This window comes from Ornithorhynchus anatinus, unplaced genomic scaffold (assembly GCF_004115215.2).
Source record: "Ornithorhynchus anatinus isolate Pmale09 unplaced genomic scaffold, mOrnAna1.pri.v4 scaffold_264_arrow_ctg1, whole genome shotgun sequence".
NCBI lineage: Eukaryota > Metazoa > Chordata > Mammalia > Monotremata > Ornithorhynchidae > Ornithorhynchus > Ornithorhynchus anatinus.
Genome location: NW_024396743.1, coordinates 3,470,095 through 3,497,238, shown reverse-complemented (window position 1 = coordinate 3,497,238; position 27,144 = coordinate 3,470,095). Strand labels below are relative to the sequence as shown.

The 27,144-nt window shown below is 61.0% G+C and overlaps 1 protein-coding gene across 2 annotated transcripts; it reads left to right on the top strand.

The window, feature by feature from the left end:
• Positions 1-987: 987 nt before the first annotated feature.
• On the top strand, positions 988-25,808 carry NPLOC4 (NPL4 homolog, ubiquitin recognition factor). 2 transcript variants are annotated; one of them, XM_029056951.2, is made up of 17 exons: positions 988-1,137; positions 8,136-8,216; positions 9,621-9,733; positions 10,128-10,298; positions 12,247-12,295; positions 13,066-13,160; positions 14,143-14,266; positions 14,954-15,133; positions 15,954-16,040; positions 17,599-17,670; positions 18,362-18,488; positions 18,806-18,966; positions 21,408-21,479; positions 22,410-22,505; positions 22,844-22,960; positions 23,953-24,055; positions 25,476-25,808. In XM_029056951.2, the coding sequence occupies exons 1-17, from the start codon at positions 1,126-1,128 to the stop codon at positions 25,685-25,687; spliced, it is 1,872 nt and encodes a 623-aa protein (XP_028912784.1). In that variant the 5' UTR covers positions 988-1,125; the 3' UTR covers positions 25,688-25,808. The 2 variants fall into 2 exon arrangements, with proteins under 2 accessions (XP_028912784.1, XP_028912783.1); XM_029056950.2 differs by lacking the exon at positions 988-1,137 and adding an exon at positions 4,115-4,260.
• The last annotated feature ends 1,336 nt before the right edge of the window (positions 25,809-27,144 follow it).

Genomic DNA, 27,144 nt, shown 5'->3' with positions numbered 1-27,144 from the left:
GCGGGGGGTTAATAATAATAACGATAGTATTTGTTAAGCGCTTATTATGTGCCAAGCCCTGTTCTAAACTCTGGGGTAGATACAGAATAGATCGTCCCACGTGGGGCTCGCGGTCCTAATCCCCATTATACAGTTGAGGCGACGGAGGCACAGAGAAATTAAGTGGCTTGCCCAAAGTCACACGGCAGACAATTGAGGGAGCGAGTCAGGGCGATGCAGAGAGGAGCGGAAGAAGACGAAAGGGGGGTTGCTACTTCAAGGACAGTGGAATAGGATAAATCCAGTGCTCTGCACCTAGTTCATGCTCAATAAATAGTAAGAACGACTGTGGTATTTGTGAAATGCCTACCTCGTGCCAGACACCGTACGAAGCGATGGGGTAGATAGAAGGTGATCGGATTGGACGCGATCCCTGTCCCACGTAACAGTGGTTCTAATTCTGGTATTTGTTAGGCGCTTGCCGGGCACTGTAGTGAGTGGAGAGGTGGATACAAGCAAACCGGGTTGGGCACGTGGGGCTCACGGTCTTCATCCCCACTTTACAGAGGAGGGAACCGAGGCCCGGAGAAGCGAAGCGACCTGCCCGAGGTCACGCAAAAGACACAGCGACAGAGCCGGGATGGCAACCTTCCGACTCCCAGGTCCCTGCTCTATCCACTAGGCCCTGCCGCCCGCCCCCCCCCCCGCCTCGGCTTACTTGTCACTTCACTTCTCTGGGCCTCGGTTTCCTCATCTGGAGAATGGGGATGAAGACCGGGAGCCCCCCGTGGGACAACCTGATTCCCCTGTATCTACCCCAGCGCTTAGAACAGCACAAGGCACAGAGTAAGCGCCAAAGCAAGACGCTAACAATGCCGTAGGTTGGTCGATGGACCACGGTGGGTCCCCACCCTCGGAGACGGCCGGGAGACCGGATTCCGTCTGAGGTCACAGAAGAGCGGAACCGCGCCGAGTCTGGGCGGCCGGGGCTTCACCAAAACCCCGCCACTTGTCAGGGGCCGTTGAGCAGGGACTGGCTGGGATTAGGATTTTCAGCTCACATCCCGTCGGGGCTACGGCAGTAAGGAGGAAAAGACGTAATTGAAAGCTCAACGGACATCCCGACGTGAAGCCGCCTTCGGCCAAATGAAGACGAAGGTGATGGTCACAGATAACGGTCTTGATTAAGCGCTCGTTGGAGAAGCGGGGCGGCCTAGCGGGTAGGGCCCGGGCCTGGGAGTCAGAAGGACCTGGGTTCTCATCCCGGCTCTGCCGCTTGCCTGCTGGGAGGCCTCGGACGAGTCCCTTCACGTCTCTGGGCCTCAGTTCCCTCGGCTGGAAAATGGGGATGAAGCCCGGGAGCCCCACGTGGGACGGGGGACTGCGAACAACCCCTTTGGCTTGTATCCAGAACGGTGCCCGGCACAGAGTACACGTTTAGCAAATGCCACAGTTATTATTATGTCTTCTGGGCGACCTTGGGCAAGTCGCTTCAGTTGTATTTATTAAGCGCTTACTGTGTGCAGAGCACCGTACTAAGCGCTTGGAAAGTTCAGATCGGCAACAGACGGAGACAATCCCTGCCCGACGACGGGCTCACGGTCTAGAAGCGGGGAGGCAGAGAACAAACCAAAACAAGTAGAAGGGGATCGATATAAATAAATAGAATTATAACCCTATACCCATTACTTGTCTGGCCTTCAGTATCCTCATCTGTAAAATGGGATTAAATCCCACCCCCTCCTAGTTAGACCGTGAGACCCGTGTGGGCCGGGAACTGTGTCCGACCAGGAGGTCTTCAGTCTCCCCCTGTGCTCGCTACGTTATCATTAACATAATTACAGCGCTTGGCACATAGCAGGCGCTTAACAAATACCCCAGTTAATAATGTACTCTGTGTCGAGCGACAGGGTAGATACGAAATCATCAGGTCAGACCTAGTTCCTGCCCCGCAGCGGGGCTCACGACCTAAGGCCGAAGCAGACCGGGCATTGGGTGCCCATTTTCCAGGTGAGGAAACTGAGGCCCAGAGGAGGGAAGTGACTTGCCCAGGGTCAACCAGCAGACAAGGGGCAGGGCCGGGATGAGAACCCGGGTCCTTAGACTTCCAGGACCCCGGGGGGGGTCTAACCATTAGCCAGCGCTGCTTCTCTAGAAGGGAGGCCTTGATGCGAGTCAGACATTCTAGACTGTGGGGAAGGAACGTGTCCACCCGCTCTGTTGTACTGGACTCTCCCGAGCGCTCAGTACAGCGCCCTGCACACAATAAGTGCTCAGTAACTGCCTCTGATTCAATACCATTGGCTGATAAGAGAAGCCGCGTGGCTCAGTGGAAAGAGCACGGGTTTAAGAGTCAGAGATTGTGAGTTCCAATCCCGGCTCTGCCACCTCTCAGCTGTGTGACTTTGGGCAAGACGCTTGACTTCTCTGGGCCTCAGTGACCTTGCCTGTAAAATGGGGATGAAGACTGTGAGCCTCACGTGGAACAACCCGATTACCCTGTGTCTCCCCCCAGCGCTCAGAACAGTGCTCGGCACATAGTAAGCGCTTAACAAATACCAACATGATTATTATTATCCACTCTGGACTGTCAGCTCCTGTGGGCAGGGAACGTCTCTGGTTACTGTTCTAGTGGACTCTCCCGAGTGCTTAGTAATAATAATAATATTGGTATCTGTTAAGTGCTTACTGTGTGCACGGCACTATTCTAAACGCCGGGGAGGATAATAATGTTGGTATTTGTTAAGCGCCTACTATGTGCAGAGCACCGTTCTAAGCGCCGGGGGAGATACGGGGTCATCAGGTGGTCCCACGTGAGGCTCACAGTTAATCCCCGTTTTCCAGATGAGGTAAGTGAGGCACAGAGAAGTGAAGTGACTCGCCCACAGTCACACAGCTGACAAGTGGCAGAGCCGGGAGTCGAACCCATGACCTCCGACTCCCAAGCCCAAGCTCTTTCCACTGAGTCACGCTGCACAGAGTAATAGCTCGATAAGTACGATGGAATGGATGGGATGGATGGGATGGATGGATGGATGGATGGATGGATGGATGGATGGATGGATGGATGGATGAATGGATGAATGATGGAATGAATTGATGAATGAACGAATGGATGGATTGATGAATGGATGAATGATGGAATGAATGAATGATGGAATGAATGAATGAATGGATGGATGAATGATGGAATGAGTGAATGGATGGATGAATGAATGGATGAATGGATGGATGGATGGATGGATGGATGAATGATGGAATGAATGGATGGATGGATGGATGGATGGATGGATGGATGGATGGATGATGGAATGAATGAATGGATGGATGAATGAATGGATGAATGGATGATGGAATGAATGAATGGATGGATGAATGAATGGATGAATGGATGGATGGATGGATGGATGGATGGATGGATGAATGATGGAATGAATGGATGGATGGATGGATGGATGGATGGATGGATGGATGGATGATGGAATGAATGAATGGATGGATGAATGAATGGATGAATGGATGGATGGATGAATGATGGAATGAATGGATGGATGGATGGATGATGGAATGAATGAATGGATGGATGAATGAATGGATGAATGGATGGATGGATGAATGATGGAATGAATGAATGGATGGATGGATGAATGGATGAATGGATGGATGGGTGGATGAATGATGGAATGAATGAATGGATGGATGAATGATGAAATGGATGGATGGATGGGTGGATGGATGATGGGATGATCGGATGAATGATGGAATGGATGGATGAATGATGGAATGAATGAATGGATGGATGAATGGATGGACGGACGGACTCCCCTTGAGGAGGCGGTCTGTGGCCGCCCGGCGCCGGCTGTCAATCAAGCGGAAGGGGGCGGGACCTGGAGGAGACTTCCGGCGCCGCCAGCCGTCCATCATGCCGAGGGGGGCGGGGCGAGGGGGGCCGCAACGCAGCTTCCGGAGTCGCCGTCCGTCCGTCAGGCGCGCGGGGCGGGGGCGGGGGCGGGGGCGGGGGGCCGGAACGTTGTTTCTGCAGCCGCGCGGCCGGGGGAGCGCATTCAGGGAGGCGCCCGTCGAGCGGCGGGGGAGCCGGATGTGGGGGCGGGGGAGCGCATTGAGGGGGGCACCGGGCCTGCGGCCTCCGCCTGGGGACCGGGCCTCCCGCCGCCATCGCCGCCGCCGCCGCCCTCCTCCTCTTCGCCCTCGCCCTCACCCCGCGGAGACAGCGGCAGCAGGAGCCCCGACGGAGCGGCGGCCGCCATGGCCGACAGCATCGTGAGTCAGGCCCGGGGCCGGAGGGCGGCCCGGGGGAGGAGGCGGCGGCGACAGCACAGTCCCCCTCCTCCTCCCCTGTCGGCCAGTCCTCTTTCCTCGGCCCTTCCTGGGCGCGGAGCGCCGTGCCAAACGCTTGGGAAGGACAACTCGGCCGTAGTCATTCGTTTGATCGCATTTATTGAGCGCTTCTTAAGCGCAGAGCACCGTGCTGAGCGCTTGGAAAGGACAGCTCGGCCGTAGTCGCTCGTTTCTTCGTTTGGGCGTCTTTACTGAGCGCTTCTTGAGCGCAGAGCACTGGGCTAAGCGCTTGGAAAGGACAGCTCGGCCGTAGTCATTCGTTTAATAATAATGTTGGTATCTGTTAAGCGCTTACTATGTGCCGAGCACTGTTCTAAGCGCTGGGGGAGACACGGGAATCGGGTTGTGCCACGTGGGGCTCACGGCCTTCATCCCCATTTTCCAGATGAGGGAACTGAGGCACAGAGAAGTGAAGTGACTTGCCCACGGTCACACAGCTGACAAGTGGCAGAGCTGGGATTCGAACTCATGACCTGTGACTCCAAAGCCCCATGCTCTTTCCACTGAGCCATGCTGCTTCTCATGCATTTGGTTTATGCATTTGGTTGTATTTATTGAGCGCCTCCTGAGCGCAGAGCACTGTGCCGAGCGCTCGGAAAGGACAGCTCAGCCATAGCCACTCAATCATTCGTTTGATCGTCTTTATTGAGCCCTTCCTGGGCGCAGAGCACTGTGCCGAGCGCTTGGAAAGGACAACAGAGAAGCAGCGTGGCGCAGTGGAAAGAGCACGGGCTTTGGAGTCAGGGGTCATGAGTTCGAATCCCAGCTCTGCCACTTGTGTCAGCTGGGTGACCGTGGGCGAGTCACTTCACTTCTCTGTGCCGCAGTTCCCTCATCTGTAAAATGGGGATGAAGACTGTGAGCCCCACGTGGGACGACCCGATTCCCCTGTGTCCACCCCAGCGCTTAGAACAGTGCTCGGCACATAGTAAGCGCTTAACAAATACCGACGTTATTATTATTACAACTCGGCAACCAATTCGGTCGTATTTAGGGAGCGCTTCCTGGGTGCGGAGCACTGGACGAAGCGCTTGGAAAGTCCAATTGAAGGGGGAGACAAACGACAACGCAAGTAGAGAGGCGTCGATACGGTCACAGTAGATAAGTAACAAATAAAAATAAAAATGGTATTTGTTAAGCGTCTATTATGTGCCAAGCACTGTTCTAAGGCCTGGGGGAGATACAGGGCCATCAGGTTGCCCCCCGTGGGGCTCACAGTCTTCATCCCCCTTTGACAGATGAGGTAACTGAGGCCCAGTGAAGCGACTTGCCCAAAGCCACACAGCTCATTAGTGGCAGAGTCGGGATTAGAACCCACGTCCTCCGACTCCCAAGCCCGGGCTCTTTGCACTAAGCCGGATTGGAGATGTGAATACGCGTCGAAACGAGCAGACAGGCATCAGTAGCGTCGATAAAAATCAATAGAATTATAGATGCTTGTGTATATAGATGCGTCGGAACAAGTAGACAGGCATCAATAGAATTAGAGATGTGTACCTACGCTTCAGAACAAGAAGACAGGCATCAGTAGCATCCATAAAAATCAACAGAATTACAGCTGGATGTAAACATCAAAACAGGTAGACGGGCATCAATAGCGTCAGTAAAGATCAATAGAATTAGAGATATATATATACACATCGAAATAAATAGATGGGCATCAATAAATAGCAATAAAAATTTTAGATGTATGTGTACATCAAAACAAGTACACAGGCCTTAATAGAATCAGAAATCAATAAATATATATTATATATGCAATATACATTTATTGATATGTACGTATCATATACATGTATACGTATGTATATATATATATACATCAGAACAAGTAGATGGGCATCAATAGCATCAGTAGAAATAGAATTATAGATGTATATGCTCATCAAAAGAAGTGAGCAGGCATCAACAGAATCAGTAGAAATCAATAGAATTAGAGGTGTATATGCACATCAGATCGAGTAAACGGGCATCAATAGAAATAAATAGAATTTCAGATGTATATACACATCGGAACAAGTAAACAGACGTCAGTAGCCTCAATAGAAATCCTCTCCTCTCCTCCACCTCCTCCTCCCCTTCCCCCACCCCGCCATTCCCCCTTCCCAGGCCCCATTCGCCGCCGGACTCGCCGCCTAAACCCTGCGCTAAACGCTGGGGTCTCTACACGCTCCGGGATTGGAAGGTCGCTGCGGACAGGGAATGTGTCCTACTGTAATAGAAAGAATTGATCGGCGCAGTGGCTAGAGCACAAGTTTGGGACTCAGAAGGTCCTAATCCTGCCTTCGCCACTTATTATTATTATTATTATTATTATTATTATTATTATACTCATGCAGTGCCAGGCCAAGCGCTTTAGACAGCGCTCTGCACAGGGGAAGCTCTAAATAGGCACGAGCGAATGAATAAAAGTACTAGTGACGTCATCAGCGGCACTTAATAGCGATGATGAGAACTCGTGTTCGGTAAGCGCTTACTTGGTGTCGGGCCAAGCGCTCAGTACAGTGCTGTGCGCATGGGGAGCGCTCAATAAGTACGAGCAAATGAATAAAAGTAATAGTATCATCCCCTGCACTTAATAATTGGGCAACTTTCGAGTGCTCACTAAGGGCCAGGCACCCTACTAAGCGCTGGGGTGGAGACAAGCAAATCGGGTTGGACGCGGTCCCTGTCCCACTTGGGGCCCCTGGTCTTCATCCCCATTTTCCCGATGAGGGAACTGAGGCCAAGAAAAGGGCAGTGATTTACCTAAGGCCACACAGCAGACAGCTGGCGGAGCCGGGATTAGAACCCGTGACCTAACTCCCAGCCTCTAGCCACTGCGCCATGCTGCTGCCCGGCATCATCAGTGGTATTTACTGAGCGCTTAAGGGGTGCAGAGCACTGGCCTAAATGCTTAGGAGGGTCCAGAACAACAGAGTTGGTCGGCACGATCCTTGCCTACGAGCTGACGGTAAAAACGTTCAGTCGTATCCCAGTGCTTACTGTGTGCGGAACATCGTCCTAAGCGCTTGGGCAAGTAAAGCAAATCCACACATTCCCTGCCCTCCACAAGCTTCCAGTCTAGGGGGGATGACAGACGGGAATAGAAATAAAGAAAACGATGGATCCGGACATAAGAGGTGTGGGGCTGGGACGGGGGAATGTATAAAGGGAGCGAGGCAGGGCGACGGGGAAGGGAGTGGGAGAAGAGGAAAGGTCGGGGCTTAGTCAGGGAAGGCCTCCTGGAGGAGACGGATGGGCCTTCGATAAGGCTCGGAAGGGAGGGGAGAGTCGTCGTCCGGGATTTGAGGAGGGAGGGCGTTCCGGGCCCGAGGCGGGACGCGGGCCGGGGGTCGGCGGCGAGACGGGCGAGGCGGAGGCCCGGTGAGCAGGTTTGGCGTTAGAGGAGCGGAGCGTGCGCGCCGGGTCGGGGGAGGAGAGCGGCCAGGTGAGGTCGGAGCGGGCGAGGGGATGGACGGCTTTAAAGCCGCCGGCGAGGAGTCTCTGTTTACGGAGGCGGATGGGCGGCCGCTGGATTGTCCCGAGAAACGGGGAAACGCGGCCCCAACGTCTCTGTAGGAGAACGACGCGGGCAGCGCGGCGAAGGCCGGACTGGAGTGCGGAGAGGCCGGGAGGTCGGCCTGGAGGCCGACGCCGTCCTTAAGGCGGGAGAGGAGAAGTGCTTGGATTTATTGAGCGCCGACTGTGGGCAGAGCACTCGGGAGGGGACAGTAGAAGGGTATAACAGTAGGCACGTTCCCGGCCCCCAAGGAGCTCTCCCGCCCTGACGTTCCTTTCTCTTCCCGCCTCCGCAGATAATCCGGGTCCAGTCCCCGGAAGGGATGAAGCGGATCACGGCTACCAAGAGGGAAACGGCCGCCACGTTTTTAAAAAAGGTACCCGCCGCCTTTCTGGCTCTCTTCCCGCCCCCCCTCCCCCCGTTTTCTTCTTTTAAATGGCAGGTGTTAAGCGCGTACCCTGGGCTCATTCGATCATTTCTATTAGGGACTCACCGCGTGCAGGCCACTGTACTACGCGCTTGGGAGAGGACAGTACAACAGGGCACGTTCCCTGCCCACAACGAGCTGACAGTCTAGCGGGGGAGATGCCCGCAAATAGAAATAAATGACAGCTGTAATAATAATGGTGGTATTTGTCACGCACTTATCGTGCGCCAGCCACTGTACTGAGCACTGAGGCGGATCCAGAGAAGCGGCGGGGCTCGGAGATGGTGGGCTCGTGGCCCGGAACGTCGTCCCTCCTCAAATCCCACAGGCGATGGCTCTCCCCCTCTTCAAAGCCTTCTGGAAGGCCCATCTCCTCCCAGAGGCCTTCCCTGACCGCACCCTCCTCTCCTCCTCTCCCGCTCCCTTCTGCGTCGCCCCGATTTGCTCCCTTTCTTCATCCCCCCCCCTCGACCCCGTACCGCTTAGGTCCACAGCGGTCATTTCTTTCTATTCACGCCGTCTCCCCTCCTAGACTCTAGTAAGCTCGCCGTGGGCAGGGAATGCGTCCGTTTGTCGTTCCGCCGTCCTCTCCCAGAAGCCTAATCCGGTGCTCCGCGCACGGTAAGCACTCCCTAAATTCGATCGACCGAGTCGAGGACGCAAAAGAAATTCTTCAGGGCACCGATTTTCCGGCCAGGGGAAGCGGTCTCGGAGAATCCCACCTCCCCGTCGGCTTTAGATCCAGTCGGGGGCCGGGGGGGCAGGGGCGGCTGGACCGCCCCGGGCCGCGTGGCTAACGGTCACCGAGCGGCGTGTTGATCACGGGGCCCCCTCCCAAAATGGCCGACTCTCTGCTGTATTGGACCCCCTAACGGGAGGGTGGAAGATAGAGGAAATCACGCGCTCCAAAGATCGGGTGTCATTTAAATTTTTTATGAAGACATTACCTGATTCTATTTGTAACTTAATAGTGATGTCCATCTCCCCCCCTGGACTCTAAGCTCATCCCGGGCAGGGATCCCGAAGTATCGTACTCTTTCCCAGCGCTTAGTACAGTGACCTCGGGAAGTGCAGTATCGGGAGCGCTCCGTAAATACCACTGACGGACCTCAGTAAATACCACTGATGGATTTTCTTTTTATTTTTGGGGGGAGATTCCTCATTCGGTCAGTCGGTCATTGGTACGGATGGAATACTTCCCGAGCCCAGAGCCCCTTCGGAAGGAAAGCGAAACGATCCATACGTTCGGATAAAATGGAGCGTTTACGGAGGGGAGAGAATCCGGACCCCTCCCTAGCAGCCCCGTGGGCGGGCGGCGCTGACCCCGTTTCGCCCATCCCCTTCTCGTTTCAGGTGGCCAAGGAGTTTGGCTTCGGGAATAACGGCTTCTCGGTTTACATCAATAGAAACAAGACCGGCGAGATAACCGCCTCCCCCAATAAATCCCTCAACCTGCTGAAAATCAAGTAGGTGCCCCTGGGCGAGGGAGGGAGGCTTGGACCGTCCACTTTCACGTTTTCGGCCCCCGTGGAGGCTCCCGGTCGACTGGCAACCCGTCCCCTTCCCCCGAGCCGTTCGGGTTGGCGTCTCTCCAGTAGCCGGAAGGCTGAGCGGGGATAGTGTCCTCCGGGGGTCGGGCGGGAAGGCTGGGTCGACGGAGAGACGGGAAGCGCTCAGCCGGACCGTCGGCTCGTTGTGGGCGGGGAGCGCGTCCGTTTATCGTTTTGTCGTCCACCCCCTGGCGCTCGGTCCAGTTCTCTGCCCCCCCCGGAAGCGCTCAGTAGGTAGGATCGACCGCAGGAGAGCGGCGCTGACCGGCCGGCCCCCCCCCCCCCCCCGCCGGCTCCCGTTTCCCAACAGACACGGCGACCTCCTGTTCCTCGTCCCGTCGGCGGGGCCGTCGGCGGCCATGGACACCTCCGGCGGCCAGGGACCCCAGACCTGGAGCCTGGCCCCCGTGGTCGAAGACGAGATCGACCAGTACCTGAGCAAGCAGGACGGGAAGATCTACAGGAGCCGCGACCCCCAGCTGTACGTAGCCGCGGGGCCTCCGGTCCCTTATCGGCCAAGAGGGGGTCAGATCCCCTTCTCTCTCCTGCCGGCTGCGGTGTCCGTTAAGCGCTCTCTCCGGGCCGGCCACCGTACCCGGGTAGATCCGAGGCCGTCGGGTTGTCCCCCGTGGGGCTCAAAGTCTCCGTCTTCCAGATGAGGTCACCGAGGCACAGAGAGTGTCACGCAGCAGACGGGCGGGGGAGCGGCCATTAGAACCCAGGTCCCCGGACTCCCAGGTCTCCCGCTCCGGTCCGCGCGGCTCCTCCCTCTGGAAGGAAAGCGGGGAAGGGCGGCTTGGCGCCCAGGGTCGGAGGTCAGGTCAGCCCTTCCGAACCGGCCCCCTCGCCCCCCCCCCCCCCCCCCAAGAACCGTTCCTTCAGTCGTACGTATTGAGCGCTTCTTTGGTGCAGAGCGCCGGGGAGGGGGGCAGTCCAGATCGAGAGGCGAGTTCAGATTTGGTCCAAGCGGCTCTTTCGGAGCCATCGAGGCAGTGAGCAGAGCCCGCTCCCCGGACCCTGTAGAATGATAAAATCTGCATGGGTGAGCCCGTATGCTCTCTTGTTGGGGGATTTTTTTATTTTATTTTTAATCGGTCGGTCCGAGGTTTCTTAGCGAGAGAGCCTAGCCCCCGCGGACAAAAACCTCTCCGGGGGCCGCCCGCCTGGGCCTGGAGAGAGGGGCCTCCGGGGCCGCCGAATTTTTTTGCAGACGAGGCGGAACGCCCGCCGCGAAGCCCTGGGATTCCCAGGGCCGCATTAGCAGGCTTTTATCCGTCGGATGGAAGAACCTCAAATGGCGCCCAAATGGACCCCGCCTCGGTCATTAGCCGCTCGATCCCCCAACCCTCGGCCCGCTCCAGGGGAACCGGCATTAACTGGTTTGAGTGGACTGATACGACCCGCTGTATATTAAATCTCTTTCGAGGAGGGGTCGGGGGGCAGAGGAGAGAGAGAGACGGGGGAGGGAGAGACAGAGGGGGGAAGAGAGAGCGTGTGTCGGGCTAACAGCTGACCACCCCTCCTCATCAGGCTACTGCTTCTCCGCCGTGTGACCTCGAGCGAGTCACTTCGCTTCCCGGGGCCTCAGTTCCCTCATCTGTAAAACGGGGACTGAGACCGCGAGCCCCACGTGGGACGGGGACCGTGTCCAACCCGATTTACTCGTATCCCCCGCTCGGTACAGTGCCCGGCACATAGCAAGCGCTTAACAGATAGCACGCTTATTATTAGCCGACGCCGCCTCTGGAAATCCGACATCCTCCCGCCCCGAATTGAGGACTTGAGGCGGTGGTGACGATGTTGATAATGCTCCTCCCGCCAGTGGCGGTGTTTATGAAGAATTCATCCATTCGATCGTATTTATTGAGCGCTTCCTGTGTGCAGAGCGCCGTCCTGAGCGCTTGGAAAGTACGATTGGGCAACGGAGACGAGCCCTACCCGACCACGGGCTCCCGGTCCAGAGGGGAGAGACGGACCACAAAAAAACCCGAGCAGACGGGCATCCCTACCGTCGGAATAGATAAATAGAACCAGAGATAAATTCCTTTGAGGTGATAACCAGGGTAGAGGCGAGACGGGTAATGACGATACTAGTAGCGATGGTATTAGGCGCTTACTACGTGTCAGGCATTTTTCTCCGTGCTGGCATGGACACAGACCAGTCAGGTTGGACAGAGTCCGTGTCCCCCTTGGGGCTCACCTTCTCTGCCCCACCCGGGGCCGAGGGGAAGGGAGAATGGGGATTTCACCCCCTTTTTATTAATAATAACGATAACACTGATGTATTGAGCGCTTACCATGTGCCAGGCCCTGTACTAAGCGCTGGGGCGGATATAAAAAAAAATCAGGTCAGACACAGTCCCAGTGGTGACGGAACAAATAAACTCACCTCCCCGCGCTTGTTTCTTTTCGGCCCGCGATTCTCCCAGCTGCCGGCACGGTCCCCTGGGAAAGTGTGTCCACTGCGTTCCTCTGGAGGTAAGAGCTTTATTATCAAATTTAATACTGTTAATTATAATAAAAATCGTGGTATCGGTTAAGCGCCTACTCTGCGCCAAGCACTGTAGGAAGCGCTGAGGGAGCTCATTACGGACAGGGAACGTGTGTGTTGATGGTGATGTCGTCCTCTCCCACGCGCTTAGTACAGCGCTGTGCGCCCGGGAAGCGCTCAAGAAGAACGACTGAGTAAAAGATCATCAGGTCCCACGTGGGCTCCGAGTCTAAGTAGGAGGGAGAGCGGGGATCGAATCCCCGTTTTGCAGTTGAAAGAACCAAACGCCGTACTAAGCCCTGGGGGAGATCCAAGCCAAACAGGTCGGACCCAGTCCCTGGCCCACCTGGGGCTCGCAGTCTTCATCCCCATTTTGAGGATGAGGAAACCGAGGCCCAGAGAAGGGAAGCGACTGGCCCACGGTCACCCAGCACACAAGCGGAGGAGAACCCAGATCCTTCTGACTCCCGGCCCCGGGCTCCAGCCACTGGGCCGCGCTGCTTTAGCGAAGGAGGCTAGCTGACGATCCCTTCCGCACCAGCCGCCTGCTTCTTTCCCCCCCCCCCCGGAATTCCATCCCCGCTCCGGAGAGCTCCCCGGTCGGGCAGCTGGAGCCGGAATCCCGGCCCCTGCTCCGGAGAGCTCCCCGGGTGGGCGGCCGGATCCGGAATCCCCGATCCCCCTCCCGGGCTTCGGCTCCGGCCGTCCCGTCAGACCGACGGCCCCCGGGCCGGGTATTCTTTTTTTTTTTTGGCAGCCTTTTGACGAGGATTACTTGAACCACCTGGAGCCGCCCGTGAAACACATGTCTTTCCACGCCTACATCCAGAAGCTGACCGGAGGAGCAGACAAGTAAGTGGCTCGCGCCGGCCGGGGCCACCCTGCCCCGTGAATCCACCAATCGGTTCTGTTTATTGAGCGCTTACGGTGTGCAGAGCGCCACGCTAAGCGCTTGGGAGAGGACGGTACGGCAGTTATTCGATCGCATTTGTCGTGCGCTGTACTAAGCTGTACTCTGCGCTTGGGAGAGGACAGTGTGACAAGTCGATACGTTCCCTGTCCGTAGCGAGCTCACGGTCTAGAGGGGGAGACCGACATTAATATAAGGCAATTGATTAATTACAGATAGATACATAAGTGGCGTGGGGCATGGGGGGCGGGGGGGATGAGTGAAGGGAGTGAGGGCGACGCAGAGGGGAGCGGGGGGAGAGGAGGGTGCAGTCACGGAAGGCTTCTCGGAGGAGGCAGGCCTCCGATAAGGCTTTGAAGGGAAGGAGAGTCGTCGTCCGTGGGATTCGAGGAGGGGAGGGCGTTTCCGGGCCGGAGGCGGGATGGGGAGGCGGGACGGGTGAGACGGAGGCCCGGCGGGAAGGTTGGCATGAGAGGAGCGGAACGTGCTCGCCGAGTCAGTGGGAGAGCGGCGAGGCGAGGTTAGGAGGGGATGAGGAGATGGACGGCTTTAAGCCCGCCGGGGACGAGTTTCCGTTCGCTGCGGAGGTGGATGGGCGACCTCGTCTTTCGAGGGCCACCCACGAGCCGCCAGGAGGATGGAGGAGGGCGGGAGCCAGAAGGGCGGAAGATTCCCACCCGGGGCGGACCGGAGTCCGGGGCCGGGAAGCCCGCGACTCAGCGGCTCTCCCGGCGCTTAGCCGGGGAGGCGGGCCCCGCTGGGAATCGATAACTGACGGATCTGGACGACGGGCGCCGAGGGGCCGCGTGGCCATCCGGCTCCCAAAGGGGACGGACCCAAACGCGTAGGCGACACGCGGAAGGGAGGAGGAGCCGGGCGGTGAAAGTGGCGGTTTTATCACTCTTCCGTTCTCTTTAACTCCAGAGGGAAGTTTGTGGCCCTGGAGAATATCAGCTGCAAGATTAAGTCGGGCTGCGAAGAGCACCTCCCGTGGCCCAATGGCATCTGTACCAAGTGCCAGCCCAGTGCCATCACCCTCAACAGACAGGTGAGCCGGGCGGGGGGCACGGCGGCGGCCCCCTCGCCCAGCCCCGGGACGGCCCGGTGGAAAGAGCCCGGGCCTGGGGGTCGGAGGACCTGGGTTCTCATCCCGGCCCCGCCCCTCGTCTCGCGTGCGACCTGGGGCCTGTCATTTCACGTAAACGCTCAGCGCGGTGCCCTGCACACAGCAAGCGCTCAGTAAATGCGATGGAACGAATCAGCGTGGCCCGGTGGAATGAGCCCGGGCCTGGGAGTCGGAGGACCTCCGTTCTCATCCCGGCTCCGCCACTCGTCTGCCGCCGGGTGACCTTGGCCAAGTCATTTCGCTTCTTGAGAAGCGGCGTGACCCGCTGGGAAGAGCTTGGGGGTCAAGGGAAGTCCCGGCTCTTCCGCCTGTCTCTCGTGCGACCCTGGGCCGAATCGCTTCCCTCCTCCGGGCCTCGGTCCCCCTCGCCCGGAAACTGGGGATCGAGACCGCGGACCCCACGCGGGACGGGGGACCGGTTCCCACCGGACTAGCTCGTCTCTCCCTCGGCGCTCAGTACAGTGCCCGGCCCCTAGTAGATGCTTAACGAATACCGTTAAAAAAGAGCGAGAGAGGGGCCCGGGGCCGAGTGGGGCTCGTGGGCCGGTCCCGTCTTGGGCGGGGGGGGGGGGGGTCCCGCCCCCTCACCCCGGCCCCGCCGTCTTCCAGAAATACAGGCACGTGGACAACATCATGTTCGAGAACCACACCATCGCCGACCGCTTCCTGGACTTCTGGAGGAAAACGGGCAGCCAGCACTTCGGCTACCTGTACGGCCGCTACACGGAGCACAAGGACATCCCCCTGGGCATCCGAGCCGAGGTCGCCCTCATCTACGAGCCCCCCCAGGTGAGACACACCGACGCACGTGCGCACGCTCCCTCCTCCCGCCTTTCTGTGTCTGCGAAGCGCCTGCCCCGTGCCCCGCGCCGTGGCGAGACCCCTCTGGGCCGTGGGCCGGTCGTGGTTGGGGAATAAGCCTGTTCTGATATTGTCCCCTCCCAGCGCTTGGTCCAGTGCTTGGCGCGCTGAACGCACTTTCCCAAGTACGGTAATTATTGTAAGAGGCGCGCGTGACCCAGTGACCGAGCCTCCCCCCTTCCTCCGCTCCTCCTCCCCTCCCCGTCGCCCCGACTCCCTCCCTCCTGCTCTGCCCCCTTCCCGCCCTACACCGCCTGTCTGAGTCCAGATTTACTCTGTTTATTTTCTCTGTGAGGAGTCTCTCTCTCTAATTCTGTTTATTTGTACCGATGCTGTCGATGCCCGTCTACTTGTTTCGTTACCTTGTCTCCCCCCTTCTAGACTGTGAGCCCGCTGTGGGCAGGGGTGGTCTCTACCTGTTGCCGCACTGTCCTTTCCGACCGCTTAGTACAGTGCTCCGCACCAGTAAGCGCTCAGTAAACGCGACTGAATGAACGAATGAAAGGTGCTCGGAGACCGAATTTCACCAGATTGCCTGAAAACCTTGAAGTCCGTCCAGAGCAAGGAAGGGAAGCGACTCGCCCCAAGCCACAGAGCTGCCAGGTGGCGGAGGCGGGATTAGAACCCCCGACCCCCGACTCCCAAGCCCGGGCTCTTGCCACCGAGCCGGGCCACCGCCGGTCTCTCGGTGACGCGCGCGTGTTCTCCTCCCTCCGTCCCCTCACCCCCGTCCCCCGCCCTCCCCCAGATCGGTACGCAGAACAGCCTGGAGCTCCTGGAAGACCCCAAAGCCGAGGTGGTGGATGAGATGGCCGCCAAACTGGGCCTGAGAAAGGTAAGGACGCCCTTGCCGGCGGGCGGGGGCGGGCCCGCGGGGGACGGGGTGGGGGTCCGGAGCGGGCCGAGCCTCACGGGGGTTGGATCTCCCCCGCCGCCCCGGGGCAAGACGCAAGGAGGGCACCGCCCAAACGGCCCTTTGGGCTGAGAGGGGAGGAAGGGAGGGAAGGAAGGAAGACGCAAGCTCCATCCAGGGTTGGGAGTCGGAGGGCGTGCGTTGTCGAAACCCGAACCTCGGTAAGAGAGGAAGGGTCTCGTCCCGCCCTTTCTCCTCATCCCGGGCCGCCTTCCGCCGGCTCGGCCCCGTGGCCCTCCTGCTCCTCCATTTTTTCCGGGGGAGGGTGGCGGGCGTCTCGTCCGATCTGCGATCTTATGCGCGCTCTCTCCCTCCCTCCCCCGGAGCTTGTGCCTCACCCCACACAAATACACACTCCCCCCCCTTCCTGGAGCTTGTGTCGTCACACAGACGTACGCACCTCCCCGCTCCCTAAGAGTTTGCGTTCTGCACCACACAAACACACGCACCCTTTTCTGCCTCCCCTTATCAGAGCTCGTGTCTTCACGCACCAACACACGCATTCACACCCTCTCCCTCCCCCGGAGCTCACGTCCTGGAGACGCCCGTCGCGGACAACTCCGGGCCTCGCTGATTTTTTCTCCCCCTCTGCGACACGCGCGTCCCTCCGTCGGCTCCCGGGGTTTCACAGGTGCCTCGCCCGGGGTCACGGGACCTGTCGACTTTTTTTTTTTCTCCTTTCTCCTTTGCGGTGTTCGTTAAGCGCTTACTGTGTGCCAGGCACCATCCTGAGCCCCGGGGGGGAGCCAGGCTAATCGGGTGGGACCCGGTCCCCGTCCCACGCGGGGCTCACGGTCTCCATCCCCGTTTTACAGTCGTGGTAAGGGAGGCCCGGAGACGTAAAGCAACTGAGCGGAAAGGTGGCGGAGCCGGAACCCGGGCCCTCTGACTCCCAGAGCCCTGTCCGCTTCTTCCGTCCGCGGGTTAGGTCAGGCTGGGGAGAAGCCGGGGATTTTCGCCAGTCCTCTAGGCTTCCGGTCGGTGAGGGGAGAGGGCGTGGAAATCCCGGATCGGCTGGGATTTCGCGGCGGCAGACCGGGCGGGGGGGGGGGGGGGATCCATCAGTGGTAATCGTCGACCGCTGCTGTGCGCGGAGCACTGTGTCAGAGAAGCAGCGCGGCCTGACGGGTAGCACCCGGGCCTGGGAGTCAGAAGGATCTGGGTCCTAATGCCGCCTCCGCCACTTGTCTGCTGTGTGAGTCGGGACAGGTGACGTGACCGCTCTGGGCCTCAGTTCCCTCCTCTGTAAAACGGGGCTGAAGACTGTAAGCCCCACATGGGACGGGGACCGCGTCCAACCCATTTAGCTTGGTATCCGCCCCGGCGCTTAGAACGGTGCCCGGATCGTAGTAAGCGCTTAACAAGTACCATCATTATTGTCATTATTACTATTAAGCCAACATCCCACAGGGGACGGAAGCCACCCGTGATCGTTCTCGCGTCGGAATCGCCGCGGATGCGATCTCTTTCTCCCTCCCAGGTTGGCTGGATATTTACCGACCTCGTCTCCGAAGACACTCGGAAGGGAACGGTCCGATACAGCCGCAATAAGGTAAGGGAGAAGCGGCGCGGCCCCGGGTTCTAATCCCGGCTCCTCTCCTCCTCTGTCGCGGGACCCTTGGGCGAGCCTCCTCGCTTCCCCGGGCCGCGGTTCCCTCGTCGGTAAGACGGGGGTGAGGACCGAGAGTCAGACCTAGGTTCTGACCCCGGCTCCGCTCCTTGCCTGTCGCGTGACCTTAGGCCATCCGCCTCACCTCGCTGGGCCTCAGTTTCCTCGTCGGAAAAATGGGGATTAAGAGCGTGAGCCCCGTGGGGGACGGGCTACGTCCAACATCCCCCCCCAGCCCCGTCTAGGCTGGAAGCTGGCTGTGGGCAGGGAACGTATCTATTTATCGTCGTATTGTCCTCTCCCGAGGGCTTAGTACAGTGCTCCGCACGCAGTAAGCGCTCATTAAATACGACTGAACGAATTGGCTTCGATCTACTATGGCTTCGTCACTATGACGCATAGTGAGCCTCTGACAAGTACCGCGGTTATTTTTTTATTATTATTATTGACTCGTATCTCCCCCGGAGCATAGAAGCCTAGACCGGTCCTCGACGTGTAGCGAGGGCTTAACGAACACCCTCATCGTGAGTGTCCTGATTCTCCTTTATCGTCGTTATGACGATCACTGAGCGAGGGAGGAACAGGGCCCCGGGTTGTGGGAACGACTGCCGGCGCGGCGCTCGTCTCGTGGCAGGACACGTACTTCCTGAGCGCGGAGGAGTGCATCACCGCCGGAAACTTCCAGAACAAGCACCCCAACATGTGCCGGCTCTCCCCGGACGGACACTTCGGATCCAAGTTCGTCACGGCCGTGGCGACAGGTGGGACGCCCCGGGGCCCTCGGCGGGGCCCTGGCCCGGCCCCCCCGCCAACCCCGTTTCCCTCCCCGTGCGGCGGCCTTCCCCGCCCTCGTCCCTCCCCTCCGGGTGTCCGCCGGGCCGGACGCAAGCCCCGGGTGGACCCCGTGGTGACAGACCCTTCCCCGGGCGCTCGGTCCAGCGTCCCGCGGACAGTGAGCGCTCGAAGACCACCGGTGGATCGATCTCGGGGGGGGGGGCGGGGGGAGACGGAACCCAGCCGGGGCCGGGGAGTTTGACGAGCGGTGGGCCCGTCCCGACGGCCGCCTCGGTCCCCCCAGGCGGCCCGGACAACCAGGTCCACTTCGAGGGCTACCAGGTGTCCAACCAGTGCATGGCCCTGGTCCGGGACGAGTGCCTGCTGCCCTGCCGGGACGCCCCGGAGCTGGGCTACGCCAAGGAGTCCAGCAGCGAGCAGTACGTCCCCGACGTCTTCTACAAGGTGAGGCCCCGCCCCGGCCTGCGTGCGCACCCGGACCCACACGTACACCTACGTAGACACACACACACGCACGCGACGTCTTCTGCAAGGTGAGAGCCCACCCCGGACTATCTTTACGTGTCCACGCACATTATTTCGGTTAAATGGCCATAGCTGAAACGTTGTTTTAGTTCAATAATCACGGCTAGATTGACGGAGATTCTCTAAGCGCCCCCTTTCCTCTTCTCCCTCTCCCTTCCGCGTCACCCCGACTCGCTCCCTTCATCCCCCCCACACCCCTTATGTCCCACACCCCTCCTTTCCTTCTTTCCGTTCACGTCCGTCTCCCCCTCTAGACTGTAAGTTTGTTGCGGGCGGGGAACGGGTCCGTTTACTGTTGCATCGTCCCCTCCCGAGCGCGTGGCAGTAATGTCGGTGTTTGTTAAGCGCCTACAATGTGCCGAGCACTGTTCCGAGCGCTGGGGCAGATGGCGCGTAGACGGCCCCGCACACGGGAAGCGCTCACTCGAGACGGGTGAATGAATCGGAATCAGGGTAGGTCATCCTCCCCGTGCATGGAGGTGTCGACCGATGGATTTAAAGGCAAGTTTTCCAAAGGGCAGGCGGCGTCCTCCCGGGAGAACGGTTCGGCGGTCCGAGAGGCAGCGTGTTTATTGAGCGCTGGCTGTGCGTGTAGCGCTGGGCTAAGCGCCCGGGAGAGGACGCCACGGTGGAGTCGTCCCCGACCCACAACGAGCGGGCAGCGCAGAGAGGGAGACTGAGAAATAAATAACAGACACGGACGTGAGCGGTGTAAGGGGCTGGACGGGGCGGGGGGGGATGAATAAAGGGAGCGAGTCAGGCGCAAAAGGGAGCGGGAGAGGAGGGCGTGGCGAGGGAAGGCTTCTTGGAGGAGGTGGGCCCGAGGATCAATGGGAAGGTCGGAGCGGGCTCGCGCCCCGGCTCCCCCGACCCTACAATATCGCCAAGATCCGCCCTCTCCTCTCCACCCAAACGGCCACCTCACCGTTACGGGCTCTCGTCGTATCCCGGCTAGACTACCGCGTCGGCCTTCTCTCCGACCTCCCTCCCTCCTCTCTCGCCCCGCTCCGGTCTATCCTTCGCTCCGCCGCCCGGCTCATCTTCCCGCAGAGACGATCCGGGCCCGTCGCTCCCCTTCTTAAACGACTCCGGCGGTCGCCCGTCGACCTCCGCTGCAAACAGAAACTCCTCACTCTAGGCTTCGAGGCTCTCCGTCACCTCGCCCCTCCCTACCTCTCCTCCCTTCTCTCTCTCCACCGCCCGCCCCGCACGCTCCGCTCCTCCGCCGCCCGCCTCCTCGCCGTCCCCCGGTCTCGCCCGTCCCGCCGTCGACCCCCGGGTCGCGTCCTCCCGCGGTCCCGGGACGCCCTCCCTCCTCACCTCCGTCGAACCGATTCTCTTTCCCTCTTCGAAACCCTACTTAAAAATCACCTCCTCCGAGAGGCGTTCCCGGACCGAGCTCCTCTTCCCCCTCTACTCCCTCTGCCATCCCCCCTTCACCTCTCCGCGGCTAAAGCCTCGTTTTCCCCTTTTCCCTCCGCTCCTCCACCTCTCCCTTCCCATCCCCACGGCACCGTACCCGTCCGCTAGACCGTATATATTTTCGTTACCCTATTTATTTAGTTAACGAATCGTACGTCGCCTCGATTCTATTCAGTCGCCATCGTTTTTACGAGACGTCCTTCCCCTCGACGCTGTTTATTCCCATCGTCCTCGTCCGTCCGTCTCCCCCGATCGGACCGTGAGCCCGTCGAACGGCGGGGACCGTCTCTATCTGTTGCCGACTTGTTCATCCCAAGCGCTTAGTACGGTGCTCTGCACATAGTAAGCGCTCAATAAATACTATTGAATGAATGACCCCCGGGCTCGGACACCGGGCGGCACTGCGGCTTCGCGGCCGCCTCCTGACCGGGCGTAGCCCTCTCCCGCGGCCAAGCCGGACTTATGAAATAAAGAAATGCCGCCGTCCCAAGTGCTGGGGCGATTCGATCGTATTCATGGAACGCTTACCGCGTGCGGAGCGCTGTGGCGAGCCCTCGGGAGGGGACAGCAGAACAAGAGACGAGGCGCTTCCCCCGCCCGTAACGAGCTGACGGCTAAGAGGGGAAGACGGGGCCCGAACGGGAGTAGATGGACGACAGATATCATCGCGGAGGAGCGTTCGAGGAACTGTAGACCGGTCGGCTCGCTGGGGGCGGGGGGCGCGTGAAGCCGCTCTGTTACACCCCCTCCCCCCGGCCGCTTAGTCCGGGCTCTCTGCGCAGTAGGTGCTCAGTAAATACCGCCGGCGGGTCGACTCCCCCCGGCCCCTCCGCCGTTAACGGGGCCCGCCTCCGGCCGATAACCGGGGCTGTGATGGAGCGCCCGGAGGAACGGCGGGAAGAGGGAGGCGCCTGACCTCCGACCTCTTCCCGTTTCAGGATATCGACAAGTTCGGCAACGAGATCACCCAGCTGGCCCGCCCCCTGCCCGTGGAGTACCTGATCATCGACGTGAGTGCTCCCCCCCCCCCCCCCAACCGGGGCGGGTGGTGGTTAGTGCCACGTGTCGGCCGGGTGACCCTGGGCGAGCCACCTCACTTCCGGGCCTCATCCGGAAAGTGGGGGGTCGAGACCGGGCGCCCCGTGTGGGACGAGGCCGGCGCCCGACCCGACTGGCTTGGCTTAGACGAGTGCCCGGCACGTCGTGAGCGCTCAACGGACGCCACAGTTATTCTTCTCATCGCGTGCCAGAGGACGGCCCGGGGTTGGGGGAGGGAAGGGAGAAGCAGCGCGGCCCCGGGTCCCAATCCCGGCTGCGCTCCTTCTCTCTCGCGGGACCCTTGGGCGCCTCTCCTCACTTCTCCGGGCCTCACCTCCCTCGGCGGTAAGATGGGGGTGAGGAACGAGAGTCAGGAGACCTGGGTTCTAATCCCGGCCGCGCTCCTCGTCTGGTTTGTGACCTTGGGCAGTTCACCTCACTTCTCTGGCCTCAGTTTCCTCGTCGGGAAAACGGGGACTAAGAGCGTGAGCCCACGGGGGACGGGGCCCCCGGCCCCATCTAGACTCTAAGCTCGCTGTGGAATGTATCTGTTTATTGCCGTCCTCTCCCAAGGGCTTAGTACAGCGTTCCGCACGCGGTAAGCGCTCGATCAGTACGATCGAATGAACGAATGAAAGACGTCACGGGCCTGGGAGTTCCGGAGAGATCTTGTATCCTCCCCGGTGCTTGGGACGGTGCTTACCAGATACCACGGTCGTCGTCGTCGTCGTCATTATCCTCCCTAGTCAGAGAAGAGCTGAAAGGAGGGGTAGGGAGGGTGTCGGGCTCCCGGGAGTCCCGGAAGGAGCCCGCGTGTCCCCCAACGCTTAGAACGGCGCTCGGCAGCTGGCGGGCGCTCGCCGAGGACCCTAATGATCGATCGCCGTTTTCCGTCGGCTCAGATCACGACGACCTTCCCCAAGGATCCGGTTTACACCTTTTCCATTTCTCAAAGCCCGTTCCCCATCGAGAACCGCGACGTCCTCGGAGAGACGCAGGTAAGGGGCCCCCCGGGACTCCGGTTCCATCCCCCCCCCCCCCGCCCCGGGCTGCGGCCGGACTGCGAGACGTGACCCCCCCCCCCCCCGCCCCGCCAGACCAATCGGCGGTTGACGTCTCCGCGGCGTCCGATATAACGAGCGAGGCCCGTTCCCCGCCCACTTGGAGCCGACGGCCTGTCCCTCGCTCCGTCGACCCACGCTACCTATCGAGCGCCTGCCGGGTGCCGAGCGCTGGTCTGAGCACTCGAGAGAGTCCCGGAGGGCAGAGTCGGTGCGACGGTCTGTCGGTCGACGGGTCAGCCGGCGGTATTCATCGAGCGCTTCCCGTCCCGCAGGACTTCCACAGTCTGGCCACGTACCTGGCCCAGAACCCCACCTCCGTTTTCCTCGACGTCATCTCGGACTTCCACCTGCTGCTCTTCCTGGTCACCAACGAGGTCATGCCCCTTCAGGTACGCGAGGTCCCCTTCGGGGACGGGGAGGGTCCGGGGGGCGGGCACCGCCTCGGGGCTGCGGCCGACCGGCGTCCTGACCCCCGCGGGAACTTCCTCCCTCGCCCCGTCACCCTCCCCGGCGGATCGGCTACGCCGGCGGTACTTTGCCTTTTTTTTTTTTTACGGTATTTCGAACGCTTGCTGCGTGCCAGGCGCTGTACTGAGCGCGGAGGGAGAGCCGAGCTCACCGAGTTGGACCCGGTCCCTGTCCCGCATAGTGATAATAATAACGTTGGTATTTGTTAAGCGCTTACTGTGTGCAGGGCACCGTTCTTAGCGCCGGGGGAGATACGGGGTCGTCGGGTGGTCCCGCGTGAGGCTCACGGTCAATCCCCGTTTTACAGATGAGGTAACCGAGGCACGGAGAAGCCAAGTGACTCGCCCGCAGTCACGCAGCTGGCCGGTGGCGGGGCCGGGAGTCGAACCCGTGACCTCTGGCTCCGAAGCCTGGGCTCTTTCCGCTGAGCCACGCTGCATCGCACGGGGCTCCCAGCCATTCGGTTGTATTTATTGAGCGCTTACCGTGGGCAGAGCGCCGTATTAAGCGCTAGGAAAGTACACTGGGGCCATTCAATTGTATTTATTGAGCGCTTACCGTGTGCAGAGCGCCGTATTAAGCGCTAGGAAAGTACACTGGGCAACAGAGAGGATCCCTACCCAACAACGGGCTCACGGTCCAGAACGGGGGAAGAGTCTTCCTCCCCGTTTTCCAGATGAGGTCGCCGAGGCCCGGAGAGGTGCAGTGATCCGCCCAAGGTCACGCGGCGGAGGCGGAATTAGAACCCAGCCCCCTCCCGACTCCCGGGCCGCAGCCGCGAGGCCCCGGTCCCTGCCGGCGAGGAGCGCCCGGCCTCGGGCCCTCCAAGCCCGCGGGGCCGGGTTGGCGGTTGCCTCCCCGGGGCGTCCCGAGATCGAGGGGTGGCGCGTGCCGACCGTCCGGGCTCTTGCAGGACAGCATGAGCTTGCTGCTGGAGGCCGTCAGGACCCGCAACGAGGAGCTGGCCCAGACGTGGAAGAAGTCGGAGCAGTGGGCCACCATCGAGCAGCTCTGCAGTAAGTACGGCCCGTGGGGACGTGTCCCCCCCCCCGCCCCGAGCGCGGGAACGGGGGCCCGGCGGACGCCCCGGCCCGGCCGGCGGGCACCGAGCCTCCAGGCTCGGGTCACCGTGCCGCTCGCCCTCCTGGCTCCTGTCTGTCACTCACATTGATTGAGCGCTTAACGTGTCCGCGGCGGCCAGCACGGCGCCAGGGAGAGGACGGTGCGGCGAGAGACGGACACGTCCCCTGCTCGCGGCGAGCTGACGGTCTCGGGGGCGGGGAGACGGACGGGAATGGAAATGAGTGAATCCCAGAGCTAGCCGTGTGGCGTCTCCGGGGGACGGTGGATAGATCCGAAAGAGCCGGAGAGGGATCGGAAGGGCATCGATTCTTCTGAAATCGGAGAAGGCCTTCGGAAATCCCCCGGACCGCCCCCCAAAACCAGCAGATGGGTTTCGGACCAGATCTGAGCCACACCGGTCTCCGGGAAGGCCAGGCGGTCGGCGTATTCTGGAGACGTTATCAGGAGGACTAATTCTCCGGGAGAGACGGCAGCGGATAGGAAGGGTCCAGGGAAGACGCGGGAGAGGCGGAGCGGGAGCCGGGCGGATAGAAACCGTTAACGGCGATAACGGAAGAACCCTTGGCGAGGTCACGGATTACGGCAGGGGACGGGACGGTCCGGAGAGAATAGATGCGTAGAGTCGCCGTGAACGGGAAACCGACGGCACGTGACGACGACGACGACGATAACGCGGGCCGTGGGGACGGGAGGGAGGATGACCGACGGGGCGCGAAGCCGCGAACCTGAGTCCTCTGCCCACAGTTGCCCTCGGGGCAGGCGTCGGTGAGGGTCCCCCGCTCCGCGAAAGGGGCGCTCGGAAAAGCGGCCCGGGCCCGGCCCCTCTCGGCCGTGTCATTTTCGGGCCCCGGGGGCTCGAAACCATCACCGCCACCACTGGGGTATTTGGGCAGCGCTCGCTGCGTTCCAGGCGCTTTACCGGGCGCCGGGGGAGATCCCGGCTCATCGGGCTGGACGCCGCGGGGCTCACGGTCTCCGTCCCCGTCTTAGGGATGAGGGAACAGGGGCCCGGAGAAGTGAAGTGACTCGCCCAGGGTCCCGCGGCGGCGGAGCCGGGATGAGAAGCCGGTCCGCTAGGCCACGCTGCTTCGCGGGCTGCCTGGAGTAGGTTCAGTGCTTAACCGGCGGTGCGACGATTACGGTTTGGGGAGGGGCCGGGGTCTCACGGCCGCAGGGCTCTCCCAATCACTCGGTACAGTGCTTTGCACGGCACACGGTAAGCGCTCGGTTAAATCCAGAGGAATGAAGGAAAGAGTGGCGGGGGGGGGGGCCGGGGGCCGGGAGGGCCCCCCCCCCCCCCGGGCCGGGCGGCGTCCGACGGGCGGCGGGCTTCTCTCTCTCCCTGTCCCCCAGGCACGGTCGGGGTCCAGCTTCCAGGCCTGCCGGAGTTCGGCGGGGGTCCGGGGCCCGCCTCCTCCTCCTCCTCGGCCTCCGCCTCGGCCTCCTCCGCCTCGGCCTCCTCCGCCTCGGCCTCGGCCTCGGCCATGTGGGCCTGTCAGCACTGCACCTTCATGAACCAGCCGGGCACGGACCACTGCGAGATGTGCAGTCTCCCCAGGGCCTGACCTCCGCCCGCCGGCCCGTCCCCCGCAATGAAGCCCCGGCCGCGGGCTGACCGGCGACGGGGGGGGGCGGGCTCCGAGACCTCCGAAGTGGGCGCCCGCGAGACGCGGTTTCACCCCGAAACTGGACCTCCTGGACTTCTTCCCCTCCCCGCCCCCCGCCCCCCGTTTACAACAATCTTCCTCGCGGGCGTGAGGGTGCGCGTGAGCGTGCGAGCGCGGGCCCGGCCCCAGAGGGCCTCCGGGGCAGCCCCCCGCCCCTCGCCCCCCCCCCCCCCCCGAATCAGCTGCCCTCGGTGTCCCTCTTTCTCCGTCCGGCCTTCTGGCTCTCCCTCCCTGGTTATTTTATTTTCCCCCCACTCTCTAGCCTAGCTTTGGTTTTCGGTTCTAATTTATATTCTTTCTGCTCCTTCCCGGCCCCGGCCCCGGCCCGTCCGCCCCCATCCCCTCCCCGCACCTCCCCGCCTCCGTCCCCCTCCCCGCCAGAAATCCTCGGGATTCCGCTCCTCTGGGCCGGGCCTCCCGACTCCCATCGCTCCCCTCCGCTCGGCGAAGCGTTCCGGGAGAGCCGACCCGGTTTCGGTAGCGTCACCTCGGTCTCCTTAGGCACGGAGCTCCGTCCCCTTGACGGTCTGCAAGATGTCGGATCGTTTTTTCCATTTCTCCCCCCCCCCCCCCCCCCCGGTATTTTGGGTTCGGTCGTTTGTTTCTTTTGAACCGTTCCCTTTCACACCCTCCCCCATCCTCCACTCACGCCCTGGACGAGCAGGTGAGAGTCCGGGATCCGCCTGCATTGTAAATTCAGAGCGATGAGGCATCCCTCCCTGGAGAACTTTCTCTTTTCCCCTCTCCGCCTTCCTGTTTCAAGTAAAACGAAGCCCCCCCCCCCCTTCGGCCTCCCGCCTGGGTGGGGGCGGAAGGACGGACGGGGCCCGCGAGTCCTCCGCCGTCAAACCCTCAGTGCCTGGCTCCGCCCGTTGAGCCACCCCGCCGGATTCCTCATATCCCCCTCCCCCCCTTTCGCGGAGTCCGGCTCGCCCCCTCGCCCCGTTTTCGGCCCGGGGCCGCCGGGACGCGAGGGAGGGGTGCCCGGCTCACCGGGGCACGGTGAGGGGGCCGGCGGACCGCCGGGCCGGGGCCGGCGGGAGGAAGCGGTCCCGGGTCGCCTCCCTCGTCCTCCGTCACCCCGAAGCCGAACCCAGCCGGTACCCCAGATCCACCCGCCGATGGAACCACGGGCGGCTCTGTCTCTCAGCTCGGTGTCCCAGCTGCGCCCGGTCTGGCCCGAACCCCTCCATCCCCGGAGCCACCAACCACCCCCCGGCCTCATTCTTCAGCCGCGCGGACCCCCCGATCCGGGGGCGCGCCCCCCCCCCCCCCCCCCCCCGCGGGGGTGAACGTCCCCCGCCCCGAGGGTCTCGGGGGGGAGGGCGGAGAGATTCCCGGAAGCCTCCGGGCCC